The sequence below is a fragment of the Hippocampus guttulatus genome, chromosome 1 (genome assembly GCF_054856545.1).
Source record: "Hippocampus guttulatus isolate MCC_2025c chromosome 1, RoL_Hgut_1.0, whole genome shotgun sequence".
NCBI classification, from domain to species: domain Eukaryota; kingdom Metazoa; phylum Chordata; class Actinopteri; order Syngnathiformes; family Syngnathidae; genus Hippocampus; species Hippocampus guttulatus.
In genome coordinates, this window is record NC_141261.1 from 14,738,665 (window position 1) to 14,753,111 (window position 14,447).

Consider the following 14,447-nt stretch of genomic DNA (forward strand, 5'->3'; position numbering starts at 1 on the left):
TGGCAGATTAAGTCCATTTTCGATTCTTATTATTTATTTATTGCAACTTAAAATAATTTATTCGCTACGGTATATTGCAGGATTTTGTGCTGACCCCCCCTACTCCAACACACACACACCGTGTGTTACTGTTGACTCATTACTGTAGCAATAAGCGCGGGCCAGGAGGCCAAGAGTAAGACGACGGAGAACTTCCCTAAATTTGGGGTCGTCTCACGCTTCATAGAGCTAAAGTGCAACGTGCCACTGCAAAGTAGAACCGGTTTAAGTGACTCAACTACTAAATAACGCTTCCTATTGCAAGTTAGAATGAATTGCAAACCACAAGAGGTGGTTAGGATAGAGGGAGGGTGGATAGTTGCCGCCGGTGCTCTTTCAATCGCGTTGTAGAGGCTACACGCGGTGGCTAACGCTTTAGCCATTAAAACGGTACGTGTGAGCTACGATCGTGAACAGGCTGCTTAAATGCGTCGCATGCCTCAGGGTCAGGCTATTGCTCATCATGGCATGCGTGTGTATGCGCGCATGCGCGGTAACGGGTCAATCGCTGGAGGTTGGTTGATCGAAAAGTAGATCTTCGGTCAAAAAAGGTTGTGGGCACCCCTGTTTTAGATACTGCAGTATGAAATGTGAGTACGAAAATAATATCTGCTTTTATCATGCATATACTGTACACAGAGATGACAACCGAGAGAAAGTTTTAATTCCGGACCAGTTTGCCGTAATTTGCATATTTTGAATTTATATATTTATATATATCAGATTCATCTGAAACAGTTTTTGCACCATTTAATGTAATAGCATAAATGTGGCATAGTTTTCAGATGCCAAAAATAATCATCATTCTATGATGTAAAGGTTAATAAATTCTGGCTTTGTCCGTTCTTCCATTTTCCCCTGCTTATTCGGGGTCATTTCGGGTCAGCAGCTTTAGTAGGGAAGTCCAGACTTCCCTTTCTCCAGCCGAGCCACTTCGTCCAGCTCCACTTCGTCCATCTCCTCGACCTAATGATGTAATCCAACAAAGGTGAAGAAAAACATGCTGCAAATACACGAATGATGCAAACACATAAATACAGAAAAAAAAGTAAAAGGCAAGAAAGAACTGCTGATATCACAGCAACCAAGTGGAAGCAAACATTACAAATCACAAAACAAATGCAAAAAAAAAACCCATTGCGGAAATCCAAGACACCAACTCAAAAAGTACGGCAAGAAAAAAAGTGAGGCAAATTCACGTCAAAAAATGGACGTTTTGCCAGGCCACTGAGGGATCCGTCCTGTATTTTTAAACATGGACGCTGTCGTTTATTATTTCATGATATTATGATAGAGCAGCATCGTTACATGGCTTGAAACATGTTTGTTTATTAAAGTTTGGAGATATCTAATTAACGCAAGACATACTGGAAGTACAATTAGACGATAGACCAAGGATGGTGGTACAGCAAATGGAAGTTCACGTGAGACCAGAAACTGGGCAGGGCCTGGTCTCACATGACTGGTCCTGTGATGCCCCCTAGTGGCATGGTTAAAGTTCTGTTTAGTGGCGTGAACTTTCATGTTTTCTTGCGTTTTCGAGTTGATGTGTTTTTGATTTTGTTTTTGAACATTTCTTTCTGAGGCGTTTTTGTTTTGCAGTCGCTTTGTGTGTGTTTGTCTTTATTTGCATTTTTTCTTATTATTTTTGCAGCATTCCTGTTTGCAGCGGATTTGCACCTGTCGTCCAGCGTAAATAACAACTCCAACCTAAAATGGTGGTAGTCGATGCCATGTTGTGTCTCTTCCATATGTTTTAGTGATGTGTCGTTCGCGAACGAGCCGGCTCTTAGAGCCGGCTCTTTGAAGTGAACGATGGGAGCCGGCTCCTGATTGGGAGCCGATCCGAATAGGAGCCGACTTTTTTTTTTCTCCTGTTTTTTCCCCCCTTCTGTTAAAGCCGCACGTGATTGGTCAAGATCCGTGGTAGAAGAGGAAGGGGAGGGTTATACACACACACACACACACACACACACACACACGCTGCAGTTTAGAGAAGGGGGAGGGGTTAGAGAAGAGACACACAGCAGCACACTGACCAGCACGCGAACAAGACAGACGAGGAGACGAGGGAGCTAGTTAGCGAAAAAAAAACACCACGGTGGAAAGCGGAAAGGTGAGAAAATGGATAGGAAACGCAGTGAAATTTGGACTCATTTCAATTTAATTGATAGTTCAAAGGCAGCGTGTAGACTGTGCATGGTTAACATATCCCATAGATCAGGCTCCACAAATAACCTGCACAGGCACATCAGAAAAGTCCACCCATCAGTACAATTTGAAGAGAAATGACAAGCAAGGGAACCAGCTATTAATGAAGGTGCTAGTGTGTCTGCAACTGTTGCTGCTGCTGCGATGTCACAACTGCCTAGATGTACAACCCAGAGCTCTATGAGCCACTTATGCAAAAAGCTATAAAACCAGCAAAACAGAACACAATTGACGAGGAACTGGGTAAAATGATTGCAAGTGATTTTCAGCCATTTTGTGTTGGCTGTGTGTTGTCGCAACGTCTGTCCCCTCAGAGAGAATCTTCTCCAAAACAGGGCAAATATTAACAGAGAGGAGAAACAGGATCAACCCCTCAAAGCTGAGGCACTTGTTTTTTCTTAATGCCAATCTTCGCTAAAGACAAGCTAAAACCTTTACCTGGATACTGCTTTTTTCTTTTTGTTTTACAAATTTTAATTTATAATTTGTTGTGTGGTATTCAACGCTTACTTATGTTGTTTTACTGTAAATAGTTAAAAGCTTATAAATATACACATGCAGAGATTGGAACTTTTTCACGACCTTGTTTTGAGATGGGTCTTTGTACTTTGTTTTTATTTTTGTAGCACTCCATGTTGAACTCCATGTTGAGTATGTTCAGACGAATATAAATAAAGCCATATAAATAATAAATATTTGATATAATGTCAATTTTTTTGCATTAGTAATTCGTTTTACACATAATATTACGTTATTTTTGGTAGTAAATTAATTTAAGCAACAAAAAAACTGAGGAGCCATTTGGGAGCCGAAAGAGCCGGCTCTTTTTAGGGAGCCGAGCCAAAAGAGACGGCTCTCTAAAAGGAGCCGGAATTCCCATCACTAATATGTTTCCCCCTTAAAGACGTTTCCTAGTCGGAAATCAGAGAAGTCAGGTGAACCCGCCGGGCAGCCAATACAATTCCTTTATACGTCAGTAGCCAATAGAATTCCTCCCTGAGACGGAGAAGGAACGCTTTTTTTGTAGGATCAGAGAAGAGATCTCACTCTTGTACAGAACTCGCCCACCTTGTTGATATTCCTAGGTTTGTCCAAAGGCTTTCTTTACTTAAAGTGATACCTCTCCATCGGGTGTCTCGCAGTCCAACGTGTTGTCTGCGATCCGAACGTCAGAGTTCCTCGGCGGGATTTCTCCCTCCGGCAGACCCGGTGACTTCCCTGGTACTGCTGTTGGTCTTCTCCCTGGTTAAGACGCTGTCTCTTGGACCCAACGCTCGTCCGTTACCCCGGTTGAGGCTCTGCGTTTGTCTTATCGCCGTGAGTCCCTGCTAGCGGGGCGTTAGCCGGGCAAGCGCTAGCATAGCTGATGGAAAACCTTTAGTGGCCGAAGACAGGACGACGAGACTGCGACACGTTGAAAGTAAGAGAAGGTTGTGTGAAGAAAGATTTTGCTGTTCCTATAGAAGCCGTGTTAGTCGTATTTTACCCCCTTTTAGAAGTGAGGCAGGGGCATGAGTGACTAGCTGTGCCCGTTGTTGGTGTAACACTTTTACAAGTGGCTCAGTCTGAATGTCACTTAAGTGTTCGTGAAGTTCGCATTTTAAAAAAAAAGTGCCGTGAGCAGGTGCGGACGAGGAACAGGTACTACTAGTACAGTACTAGTTGTGTGACGTGCTACACGCAAGCGAGGAGTGTCGCGGAAGTGAACGCGAGTTGCTGCCGTCGCTTTCCCAGTGCAAACATGGGCTGAGTCAATATTACTATAAAGGGCCTTTTGTGTCACCCCATTTCAACGGTTTCTTGAAACACGGTGCCATTCAGTCTGTGCCGAACACTACATGGCTTTCGACAACACTTTCACGTAGTTATTAGGGCTAACCCTTTTTATTACCCAGTCTTTGGTTTTAAGTATCTGCCAATAACTCGTCCCGATCCGATACTTAGGCAATGCATTCAGAAAAAAAAAACGTGCGTCGGATTTTTCTCAAGCCAGGATAGAAATACACATAGACATGTATGCTCACCAATTAGAATTATATATATATATATATATATATATATATAGAGGTGGCTTGCAGAATATTCCGGGCACAAATTAACTACAGACAAAAAAATACACAAAACCAATCACAAGTGCATTCACAACATATTTATATAATCAGAAAGGGCGGTACTGAAACTTATGGTGCGGCATCGGGACTTTGGTCTCTCCCAAACCGATTCTTGGCTTGTATCAACTGCCGCATTGCTACACTCTGTGCATTCTCCACAAAGTCTCCAGTAAGCAGCGTATCAAGGCTGAACAGATTGCGACAAGGACACACCTGGTTTTACTGCGGGCATGAGAAAGTTATACAGGCTAGACTAGATATGGGCAGAAGACACACTTCATGTTCCATAAGGTTCTGTTCTGGGGCCCTTGCTGTTTTCATTATATTTACTTCCCCTCGGTTCCATCCTACAAAAACGTGGTGTTTCCTTCCACCGCTTTGTGGATGACAGTAAGATTGATGTCCCGCTGAGCAAAAAGGATGCATTCTCCTCAAGACCAATTTAGTCCTGTGTGTTGGAAATCAAAGTCTGGATGTCACTGAATTTACTGAATTTTTGATGAGGACAGCTGGTGTCCCGGTGATGAGACAGTGATCAGATGTTTGTGTGTGTGTGTGTGTGTATGTGTGTTTTGGTGTGTCAGTGAACCACAAGCTTAAGTACATCAGTCTGGCTGTGCTGGTGGTCCAGAATGCGTCGCTCATCCTTAGCATCCACTACGTGCGCACTCTACCGGGCGAGCGCTTCCTGGCCACGTCGGCCGTGGTCATGGCGGAGGTCCTCAAGGTGCTGGCGTGCCTCCTCATCATCCTGCTGCAGAAGAGATGTAAGTCTCGTGTCCCTTTGATCGCAATTATTGGTTTTGTCACTGAAAATAAGTGTACACCGAGAAAAATTGCAGGTACATTTGGCAAAATCATTGCAGAACATTTGACTGGGTTTTGAATGCCACAAAATATAAAATCGGCAAACCCCGCTTTATTATTATTTTTCTAAGGAAATGGTCTTATTTTTAAGACAAATCGGTAATAAAGGCGGTAGAAAGCACCAAACAGTAAAACCAAGAACAAATCTAAGTCATGCTGAGTAGAATGCCAAAGAATACAAGTGAGTTTTGAGGAGGGTTTTGAAGATGGGCAGCGAGGAGGCTTGCCGAATGTTCAGTGGGAGGTCATTCCAGAGAGAGGGACCAGCAACAGAAAAGGCTCGATCCCCTCTGAGCCTCAGTTTAGTTCTTGGTACTTCTAATAAAGTCTGGTCCACAGACCTGAGGCGCCGGGCAGGTGTGTAGGGGCGGATGAGCTCAGAGAGTTAAGGTGGCGCGAGATTATTCAGAGATTTGAAAACAAATAAGAGGATCTTGAAAATAACTCATGTCTTACTGTTTATTGTGCATGTTAAATTGCTCCATGTACAGCACTTTGGTGAAGCGATGGCTGTTTGAAAGTGCTCTATAAATACTGTTGTTGTTGTTGTTATTTCTGTCAAGTCATGAAACTAATGTCTCACGTTTCATGTGTGCCCGCGCCATGCGGTCAATCAGTCAACGTAAAGGAGATGGCGTTGTTCCTGGTGGACACCATCTTCTTAGAATACTGGGACACGCTGAAGCTGGCTGTTCCGTCTCTCATCTACACGCTGCAAAACAACCTGCAGTACATCGCCATCTCCAACTTGCCCGCCGCCACCTTCCAGGTCACTACATGAACGACCACAAGACACACGCAAACGAATGAATGAAAATGGGTTTGCTACAATCGCCGTTCCGTCAAAATCAGCCAGGAATAGACCTCTTCTTCATCTCTCCTCCAAAAAAGTGAATAATAGCCTTTAGTTGCTGCAAGATGGCAGCAAATCACTGTATACTCTCCCCAACAAACTACCCCAAGATGGATTTTATATCACATCGGAGATTGGCCTACACACAAAACAGAGAGAAGTTGAGTTACTCAACGAATAACAAAGGTATACAAAGGAACAGTATAACACTTGATGGTGATGGGTGTCAATCTGGCGGTGGGTTCTCAGGTGACGTATCAACTGAAGATCCTGACCACGGCGCTCTTCAGTGTGGTGATGCTCAAGAAGACTTTGTCCAAAGTGCAATGGTTTTCACTACTGCTGCTCTTCGTTGGTGTTGCGATTGTACAGGTAGGCCAACCCCCGCCCTCGTCTTCTGACACTCCACTAATGGGGGGGGGGCATAAGCAGCGCACGGGTACAGTGAAACTCCTCGACAACGAAATCATGTTTGCAGCAAGTCATTTTTCACAACGGGGGGTTTTTCACTGTAGCAAATTTGATCTCAGATGTAAACACACACACACACAAAACGTATATATGTCCTCTTTATTTCTATTTCAATACTGTACATAGTGCATAAATATGAGCATACACTTATTTGATATTGTTTAGCATTAACATACAATTGTTTTATATTAATCACTCCACTTTGTCTGTTGGTTTTAAAAAGTCATTTATACTCTTTTGCTTCCCAACACTTCTCAATTTCTTGGATAATGTCTTTTATTTTGATTCCTCCGTCTTTCATTTTGTTTACTTTTACCCTCTCTTCCGGCGTCAGAACTCTTCTTGTCTTAGCTGCTTGACATCCAAAGGTCCGTTTTGTTACCATTTTAGCAATGCAACGTTCTTGCTGCGTCTAAAACTAACAAATAGTTCCTGGACTACTGTGCAGGTGTAAACCAGTTTGGTGTTGTCTGTTGCCGTTTCCGAACGAAGCAGCTGGATTAGACTTTTGCGGAAGTCTTATTTTCGTTGTAGTGAATCCCGTCGCGAGGCAAGAGCAGAGAAAAAGATTTCGTGTCACGGAACAGGGGGATTTTTCGTTGTAGGGGGAGCAGAAAAGTGGGAATGGCTTTCATGCATGACTTCCCCCCCCCCATATTTTTTTCGCCCATGTAGGTTTCGTTGTAGAGGAGTTTCACTATATTTATGAAAACCATCTTGTGTGTAACGGATTCAACGATGTCGGCGTGCGTTTCCGTATGAAGCGTATTGCAGCTCGCTCGGCGTGATTGCGGTCAGGTCAGCCTCCGGTTGAAGTCGAGTCACCCGCCACGAGCCTATTACCGGTAAATGGGAATTCAAGTGGGGGGAAAAAAATCCTTCACCATAGTATTTGCTTTGTGCCCTCACGAATCTAAACGCAGTAGTAATACGAATCAAGTAGTCAAATCGGCCTTTTTTTTTTTTTCTCAGCCATTTTTCCGCTTGCTGCCCATCTGAAAATGACATCACAGTGTCCAAAGAGCTTGGCTCGCGAACGTCACATGACCAAACGCAGAAAACAAGTGAGCTGTGTGTTATAAGCAGCTTGGCTAGAAAAGTAGAGAAGTAACACAGACTGAGATGTGAAATGATTGAATGAGAGTTTATCCATTAATTTCTAGGGGGGGGGATGAAGGGGCTGTGGTGGGTGGTCCTATATGACCCAGACCTCTTCGCCACGTCTCGCTCGGCAGGTGCAGCAGGGGGCCAGCAAGGAGACGAACAGAGCCGATCAGAACTACGTGGCGGGCCTGACGGCCGTCATCGTCAGCTGCCTGTCGTCGGGCTTCGCCGGCGTCTACTTTGAGAAGATCCTGAAGGGGAGCTCGGCATCGGTGTGGGTGCGCAACGTGCAGCTGGGTATCTTCGGCACGGCGCTGGGCACGTTGGCGCTGTACTTGAACGACGGCGCCGCCGTGGCCCGCCGCGGCTTCTTCTCGGGCTACACCTACATGGTGTGGGGCGTCATCCTCAACCAGGCGTTCGGCGGCCTCCTGGTGGCGGTGGTGGTCAAGTACGCCGACAACATCCTGAAAGGCTTCGCCACCTCCTTCTCCATCATCATCTCCACCGTCATGTCCATCTACCTGTTTGCTTTCCGCGTGGACGGGCTGTTTGCCGCCGGCGCCGGGCTGGTCATCGCGGCCGTCTACATGTACAGCCTCCCGAAATCGTCGCCCAACCTCAATTCGTCTCCCTCGACGTCGAGAACGGAGGACGGAGCCGTGGCGGAGACCTTTCAGACAAAGTCAGTGGTGCTCAAGTGACTCTTGAATCCCCCTCTCCTCTTCTAACTTTTTTCTCTCGCGGGGCTGTGTTCGGAAAACCTTCACTCTTTCCCTCGTCCCTCATCGCTAGCCTGTGTTAGATGGGGGTGGGGGGGCGACCGAACCGTGTTGTCGATTGTTCAAATATGCGAGTAATTCACACCCTCCGCCAAAGAAGCTACGAGTCGCGTATAGATGCCGCGTGATGGCGCCAAAGCAATACTTTTATATTCCTCTTGGCTGTGAAAAGAGCAAATAGGTGAGTTTTGAAAACAAATGGTAGATGATCGGTCCCGGTCCCGCGAGTCCCAAAAAATTGTATCAGGTATCGGTGATACCGTGAGTATGAAACGACTCCTCGATATGCAAGGGGAACACAGAGTAGCGACTTGGATGTCGTGCACTTAACTATAAAATGAGAAATTATTTGGTGTTTCTACTCACGCACTCATTCGCCGATTCTGTCGCCACGTTTGACTACGTCGTTGATGACAGCGTACAGTAATCGTGATCACGATTTCTCACAAATAATTAAAAGATTGAACAAAGAAAGAGACGGCTAAATAAGCAAGTGTTGAGTTTACATTTTCAGATGAGCCCTTCTACAGCATTTCTTGCAAATTACAATGTCCCCTCTCTTCTGAGTCAGTGTGTGTGTGTGTTTTGTTTTGTTTTAAATAATGGGCCCATGGGCTACACATGGGATCCGTGGGGGTCGCCTGGTAGCCGCTGACACCATGTTGAGGACCCCTGGTCTAGAGGGGAGCAAAAATCCCAGAAAGTTGGAAACCTTGCATGTGAATTTGTGGTTTGGCTCTTCACGGGGAACTTGGAGGGGGGGAAATGTGGAAAGTGATTTTCGATCACAGCCCGCTCACTTCCTGCCTGCTCTTGACCTTCCGCCTAACCCACTAACTGGCCGCAGAAAGCACAAGTGTGGCAGAAGAAGGCTCCTTACGTGGAGGAAGAAGCCTTATTGTTGTTGATACTCGATGCACTAAGCTCGCGCCAAGGATCGATCGCTTGATTATCGAGCAGCTCGTTGGACCGAAGAAGGAAGAACGCGGCACCGCCTGCGGACTTGAGACTGATGCCTTCTCGTCCGGACGCGAGCTATACCCGTTGAGTCACGTGATCTCCGGCCACAGCATGAAGTGGCGACGAACTTGAGCGCGCCAGCAGCTGTCCGCATGAAATCCTCATTTCTGTGCCCTTGATATATTTTGCCGACCAGTCATTTGTTTGAATGTGACGTTTACTGGCAAACATTTTGTTTGTCTGCACGTGCCCTTACGTTGGCCAGCGACCTGCCCCCCGTTTTGTCTGCATCTGCCGACCACGTTATTTTTTTTTTCATATGCTCTAACATTGAATGGCGACCAGTCCTTTACCTGTCACGCAATCATCTGCGATGAGCTCCAGCTCACCTACGACCCAAATGAGGACATTAAAAAAAAAAAAAAATGGATGCGTCGATCAAACAAAATCTTGATTTATTTTCATACAACTAATCTCTATCAAGTGACTGACAGAAGGTTAAATCTCAAAATGGTGTCATTGAAGGAGGAGGGATTCTTTATGATTTTTGTAAGTGTATGATTTGCATTTCATGCAAGCTCGTGTTTCAGTGTGTGGGTGAAAAGAACAAAGCGCACATCAGACTGGGCCTAAACCTGAAACCCCCCCCCCCCCCCACACACACACACACACTAATCAATTTTTCCGATTTGAATCTATTTTAAATGTTCCCGCTTGAAACTGAATGGATCAAAAAGGAACGTTGCATGCACCCCTTCAACCCTCCACCGCCCCCCATGAAGTTTACAAGTAAGGCAAGATGGATGGCCTTGGCCTTTCTGACTTGTTTGCACATACCTCGGGTCAAATCTTTGAAATGTAGACAACCGACTGCTTCCGCAATGTCATGGCTGATTGCCTTCCGCTGGGCTCCTTTGTTCTCATCCCCACAACAATATGAAAAAAGTCCTGCTCGTACCAGTTTCTTTGGCAGCCATTTTAGTGGAAGCGGCTTTAAAAAAATCACTTTGATTTAAAAAAAAAAAAATAATAATAATCTGTCGAATCGCCCAGCCCAAGCAACGGGTTGTTTGCTGAAGGGAATGAATCCTGTTGAATTCGGATCAAAAGTCACAATTGGTGTCGAATGTTTTGGAGTGACACACGAGCAAATTGCAGATGGACAAAAGCCGGTCGCCACCTACAAGTTCTTGAGGAAGTCGCAGAGATCAACGTATTTTGTCAATGTTGAATGCTGTTGTGGGAAGGTGGATCAATGAATTTGTACTTGATTTAACTTTTTTCACTCTCTTACACACACACGCAGACGTGTTCAACATGAAAACAGAATACTATGAATTGGAAATCATGTTCAACCTATATTTAATTAAATACCCTCCAAAGACAAGTTATTTAATGTTGAAACTGACAAATGTTATTGTTTTTAGCAAAGAAAAATGAACTTATGATTTTATGCCTGCAACACGTTCCCAAAAAGTTGTGGAATGCTCATCAAACAGCTGTTTGGAACATCCCACAGTTGAACAGGCTAACTGGGAAAAGGCAAATTGGTGCCGTTGTGAAATCCAGCTTCTTTCTTCTTAGGCAGCTGGCAAAATAAAACCTCTTTTCTCATGAGCACTTTGAAACAGTAATTCACGCCTTCGTCACATCCCAGCTGGATTGCCCGTAACGCACTTTACTTTGGAGTCAGCCACAATCCTCCATCAAGCGTCTCCAGTTGGTCCAGAATGCTGCTGCTCCCCTCTTGACTGCTACTCGTAAGAGGGAGCACATAACTCCTACTCTGGCATCCCTTCACTGGCTCCCGATACATTTTAGAGTTAGTTTGAAGATCCTATTATTTGTTTTCAAATCTTGAATTGGCCTGGCCCCACCTTACCTCTCTCCGCAGACCTGAGGCACCTGCCCGCTGCCTCAGGTCTGTGGACCAGACACTATTAGAGGTACCAAGAACTCAGCGGAGGCTCCGAGGGGATGGAGCCTTTTCCGTTGCCGCTCCCGCTGAACGTTAGGCAAGCCCCTCGCTTCGATGCCCAACTTAAAACTCACCTCAAAACTCATTTTTATTCTTTGGCTTTTGACTCAACATGAGACTTGATTTTGAGTTTGACTGTTTTGTGCTTTCTACTGTCTTCGCTCTTCATTGATTGTATATTTTTGTACATGTGATATTTGCTCCATGTACAGCATTTTGTATACAGCGGTGGTTATTTTCAAGTGCTCCAGAAATACAGTTGAGTTGAGAGTTGAGGTGCTTACATCAATTAGTCAGTCATTCACAAGCAAAGATAGGCCAAGGTTCACCACCTCCTTATCAACAACTGCCTAAGAAAATATTCTGTTTGAGGACAATGTACCTCAGTGTACAATTGCAAGGAATTTAGGAATTTCATTACAGTCACCAAAAGGTTCAGAGAATCTGGAGAAATCACCGCATGTAAGCGGCAACGCCAAAAACCAACTTTAAATCCCCCAAAACCAACCTGTTGCAAAGGATCTCGCCGCGTGTGCTCAGGAAGATTTCACAAAACCAATGTCAGTAAATGCAGTTCGCCACGACCTCCCGAAGTGAAACTTGAAACTCTACTTCCTATGACAGGCAAAAGCCATTCATCTACACCAGCCAGAAACACTCTCTGGGCTCGAGCTCCTCTAAGATGGACTGACGCAAAGAGGAAAAGTCTTCTGTGGTCTGACGAGTCCACATTTCAAATCGGTTTGGGAAATTGCGGACGTCGTGTCCTCTGGGCCAAAGAGGAAACGAACCATCCGGACTGTTAAGGAAACAAAGTTCAAAAGCCAGCATTCGTGGTGGTATGGGCCTGTGTTCGTGTGGCATAGGTAACTTACACACCTGTGAAGGCACAATTGATGCTGAAAGGCACATACAGGTTTTGAAGAAACTTGCTGCTATCCAAAGAATGTCTTTTTCATGGACGCCGCTGCTTATTTTCAGCAAGACAATGCCAAACCACATTTTGCACGTGTTACAACAGCGTGACTTCGTTGTTGAAAGGGTGCGCTTATGCTAGATTGGCCTGCCTGCAGTCCCGACTCGCCTCCCATTGAAAATGGGCGGCGCATTATGAGGCGTAAGATACGACAACGGAAACTCCGAACTGTTGAACAGTCGAAGCCGAACATGAAGCAACAATGGGAAATAATTCCACCGACAAAGCTGTGACAATTAACGTCCTCAGTTCCTAAACGTTTATTGAATGTTGTGAAAAGAAAAGGTGACGGAACACAGTGGTTAGCATGACCCTATCACAACTTTTTGCAACATGTTCCCGCTATAAAATTCCAAGTTTACCAATATTTGCTAAAAACAGTAAAGTTTCTCAGTTTGAACATGAAATAGCTTGTCTTTGTAGCGTGTACAATTAAATATCGGTTGAACATGATTCGCAAATCAGTGTATTTTATTTAACACAAGCTCCCAACTTGATTGGAATTGGATTTGTACACACATAGGGAGCGAGGGCGCTAGATAAAAAGGCAGGAATGTGTCATGTTACACCCTTTGCACGTTTGTTACTCCTGGTAGAAGTCAATAATCTGTTGTTTTCTTCCAGTCCAACTGAACTCGCACGTCCCATCAAGTCACAAGAAACTGCTTACTAATATGTTTTAACATAAAGTAGTGACATCCTGGACCTGCTTCCCTCCAGGATTCTAACTATGAACCTCTCGTTCCTCTTTTTCCTCTTCTGTCTCCATCGTGCAGGTGCGACACGAAGGAGAAAGGATCGTAAGACGAGACTCGAGAGCACTGCCCCCTCGTGGTCTTTTGTAGGACTTGTCTTACATTTTTTCACTTGATACAGTATTTGAAATGACTGAATATTTAGCTCCGCCACCATTTCAAAACGAAATTAAAAGTAATATTTTGATACACACGACTCTGTGTTGAGATAGATGTGTTTATATTTGAGGTTCTCACATGACAGAAGCACGTACTGACATGGCACATTTGGAGTTCGTGTTTTAAAATAACCCAAATTTTCGTCAAGGACCCAGTGCTGGTTTTCCCCTTTTCCCTCCATGCATATGATTAACGTTGTAACTACATTACTTGTCATTCCCCAAAAGGACCCCTCACATCCTCGATCTCATCACGCGTCTCTTCTACACAGGGCGACTCCACAAGGAAGCGCAAATTCCCCATACGAATGCCAATGTTTTCAGGTAGGTTGGGGGATTTTAAAAAAGGAATACATTTTTCAAATAGGCTAAAAGTTGCCGTTAGGGATTCAAGCCGAACAAGGGTTATGAGTTATTTTTATTTTTTCAAGCGTGGCTTAAGTTTAGGGTTTGAACGAAGGCTCTCAAGTTACCTTTTGAATCCTGGCAAGACCTCCTGTCATATTATCAGAGCGCATGGTTGTAGTTTCCACTTCGGACCACTCGAGGGAGACAAACACTTTTTGAAGGACGAGGAAAGCGAAACCATTTAGTGCTAGCGTCATGTCTAAGTCCCGCCCCTACGTCGCTGGCTGCGCTTTTGATGGCTGGTGACACGATTACAGTCATTCAATGTTTATCAAGTGCTCCAGATTGAAATAAAATCGATTTATGTAACGTCGTTCAAGGGACCTGAGGACAAAGTGGAAAGGTTTCGACAAGAACCAACACACGCAGCTGGAAAAAAGTGCGCGTGTGTGTGTGTGTGTGTGTGCGTGTACGCATGCGATTGTGTGTGTGTGTGTGTTGATGTTGCATTTGTGCACTTGTTTAGTGATGTTAGTGTGTGCATTTGTGGGTTGTTTGTGTCTGTGTGTGTGTGTTTTGTGTGTCTGCGTGTGCGCGTGAGTGAGAGTGTTTGTGTTTGAGTCGTCTTGAGTAGTTTTTCACGCGTATTTGTGTATCGTGTGTGTGCGTGTCTTTCGTGTGAGCCTGTGAGTGCATGTGCGTGAGTGTGTGATTGCGCATGAGCGGGTGATTAAATCTAAGTGAGAGAGTGTGTGCGAGTGATTTTTTTCACGTGCGTGCGCAACTGTGTGCAGTGTATGATTCCACGACTGTTAGGCGTGTGTGCGTGCGTGT

At 44.9% G+C, this 14,447-nt stretch overlaps 1 protein-coding gene and 1 long non-coding RNA gene across 2 annotated transcripts; one reads left to right on the top strand and one right to left on the bottom strand.

Moving 5' to 3' along the window:
* Window positions 1-772: 772 nt before the first annotated feature.
* On the bottom strand, window positions 773-3,507 carry LOC147210560 (uncharacterized). Its single transcript, XR_015101079.1, has 2 exons — window positions 3,371-3,507; window positions 773-1,005 (listed from the first exon to the last, which is right to left on the bottom strand). It is a non-coding gene; the product is annotated as an uncharacterized LOC147210560 (long non-coding RNA).
* Window positions 3,508-3,522: 15 nt separating this feature from the next.
* Window positions 3,523-13,296, top strand: slc35a2 (solute carrier family 35 member 2). Its single transcript, XM_086112571.1, has 6 exons — window positions 3,523-3,670; window positions 4,946-5,128; window positions 5,846-5,997; window positions 6,331-6,453; window positions 7,788-8,341; window positions 13,129-13,296. Coding segments are annotated over exons 1-6 (1,041 nt in total). The 5' UTR covers window positions 3,523-3,669; the 3' UTR covers window positions 13,157-13,296.
* The last annotated feature ends 1,151 nt before the right edge of the window (window positions 13,297-14,447 follow it).

What these genes read in the sequence shown, in the direction of transcription:
- slc35a2 (XM_086112571.1), top strand. An exon ending in CATCCTGCTGCAGAAGAGAT is followed by an intron (nt 5,129 to 5,845) that starts GTAAGTCTCGTG and finishes GCGGTCAATCAG; the next exon opens with TCAACGTAAAGGAGATGGCG. An exon ending in TGCCCGCCGCCACCTTCCAG is followed by an intron (nt 5,998 to 6,330) that starts GTCACTACATGA and finishes GTGGGTTCTCAG; the next exon opens with GTGACGTATCAACTGAAGAT.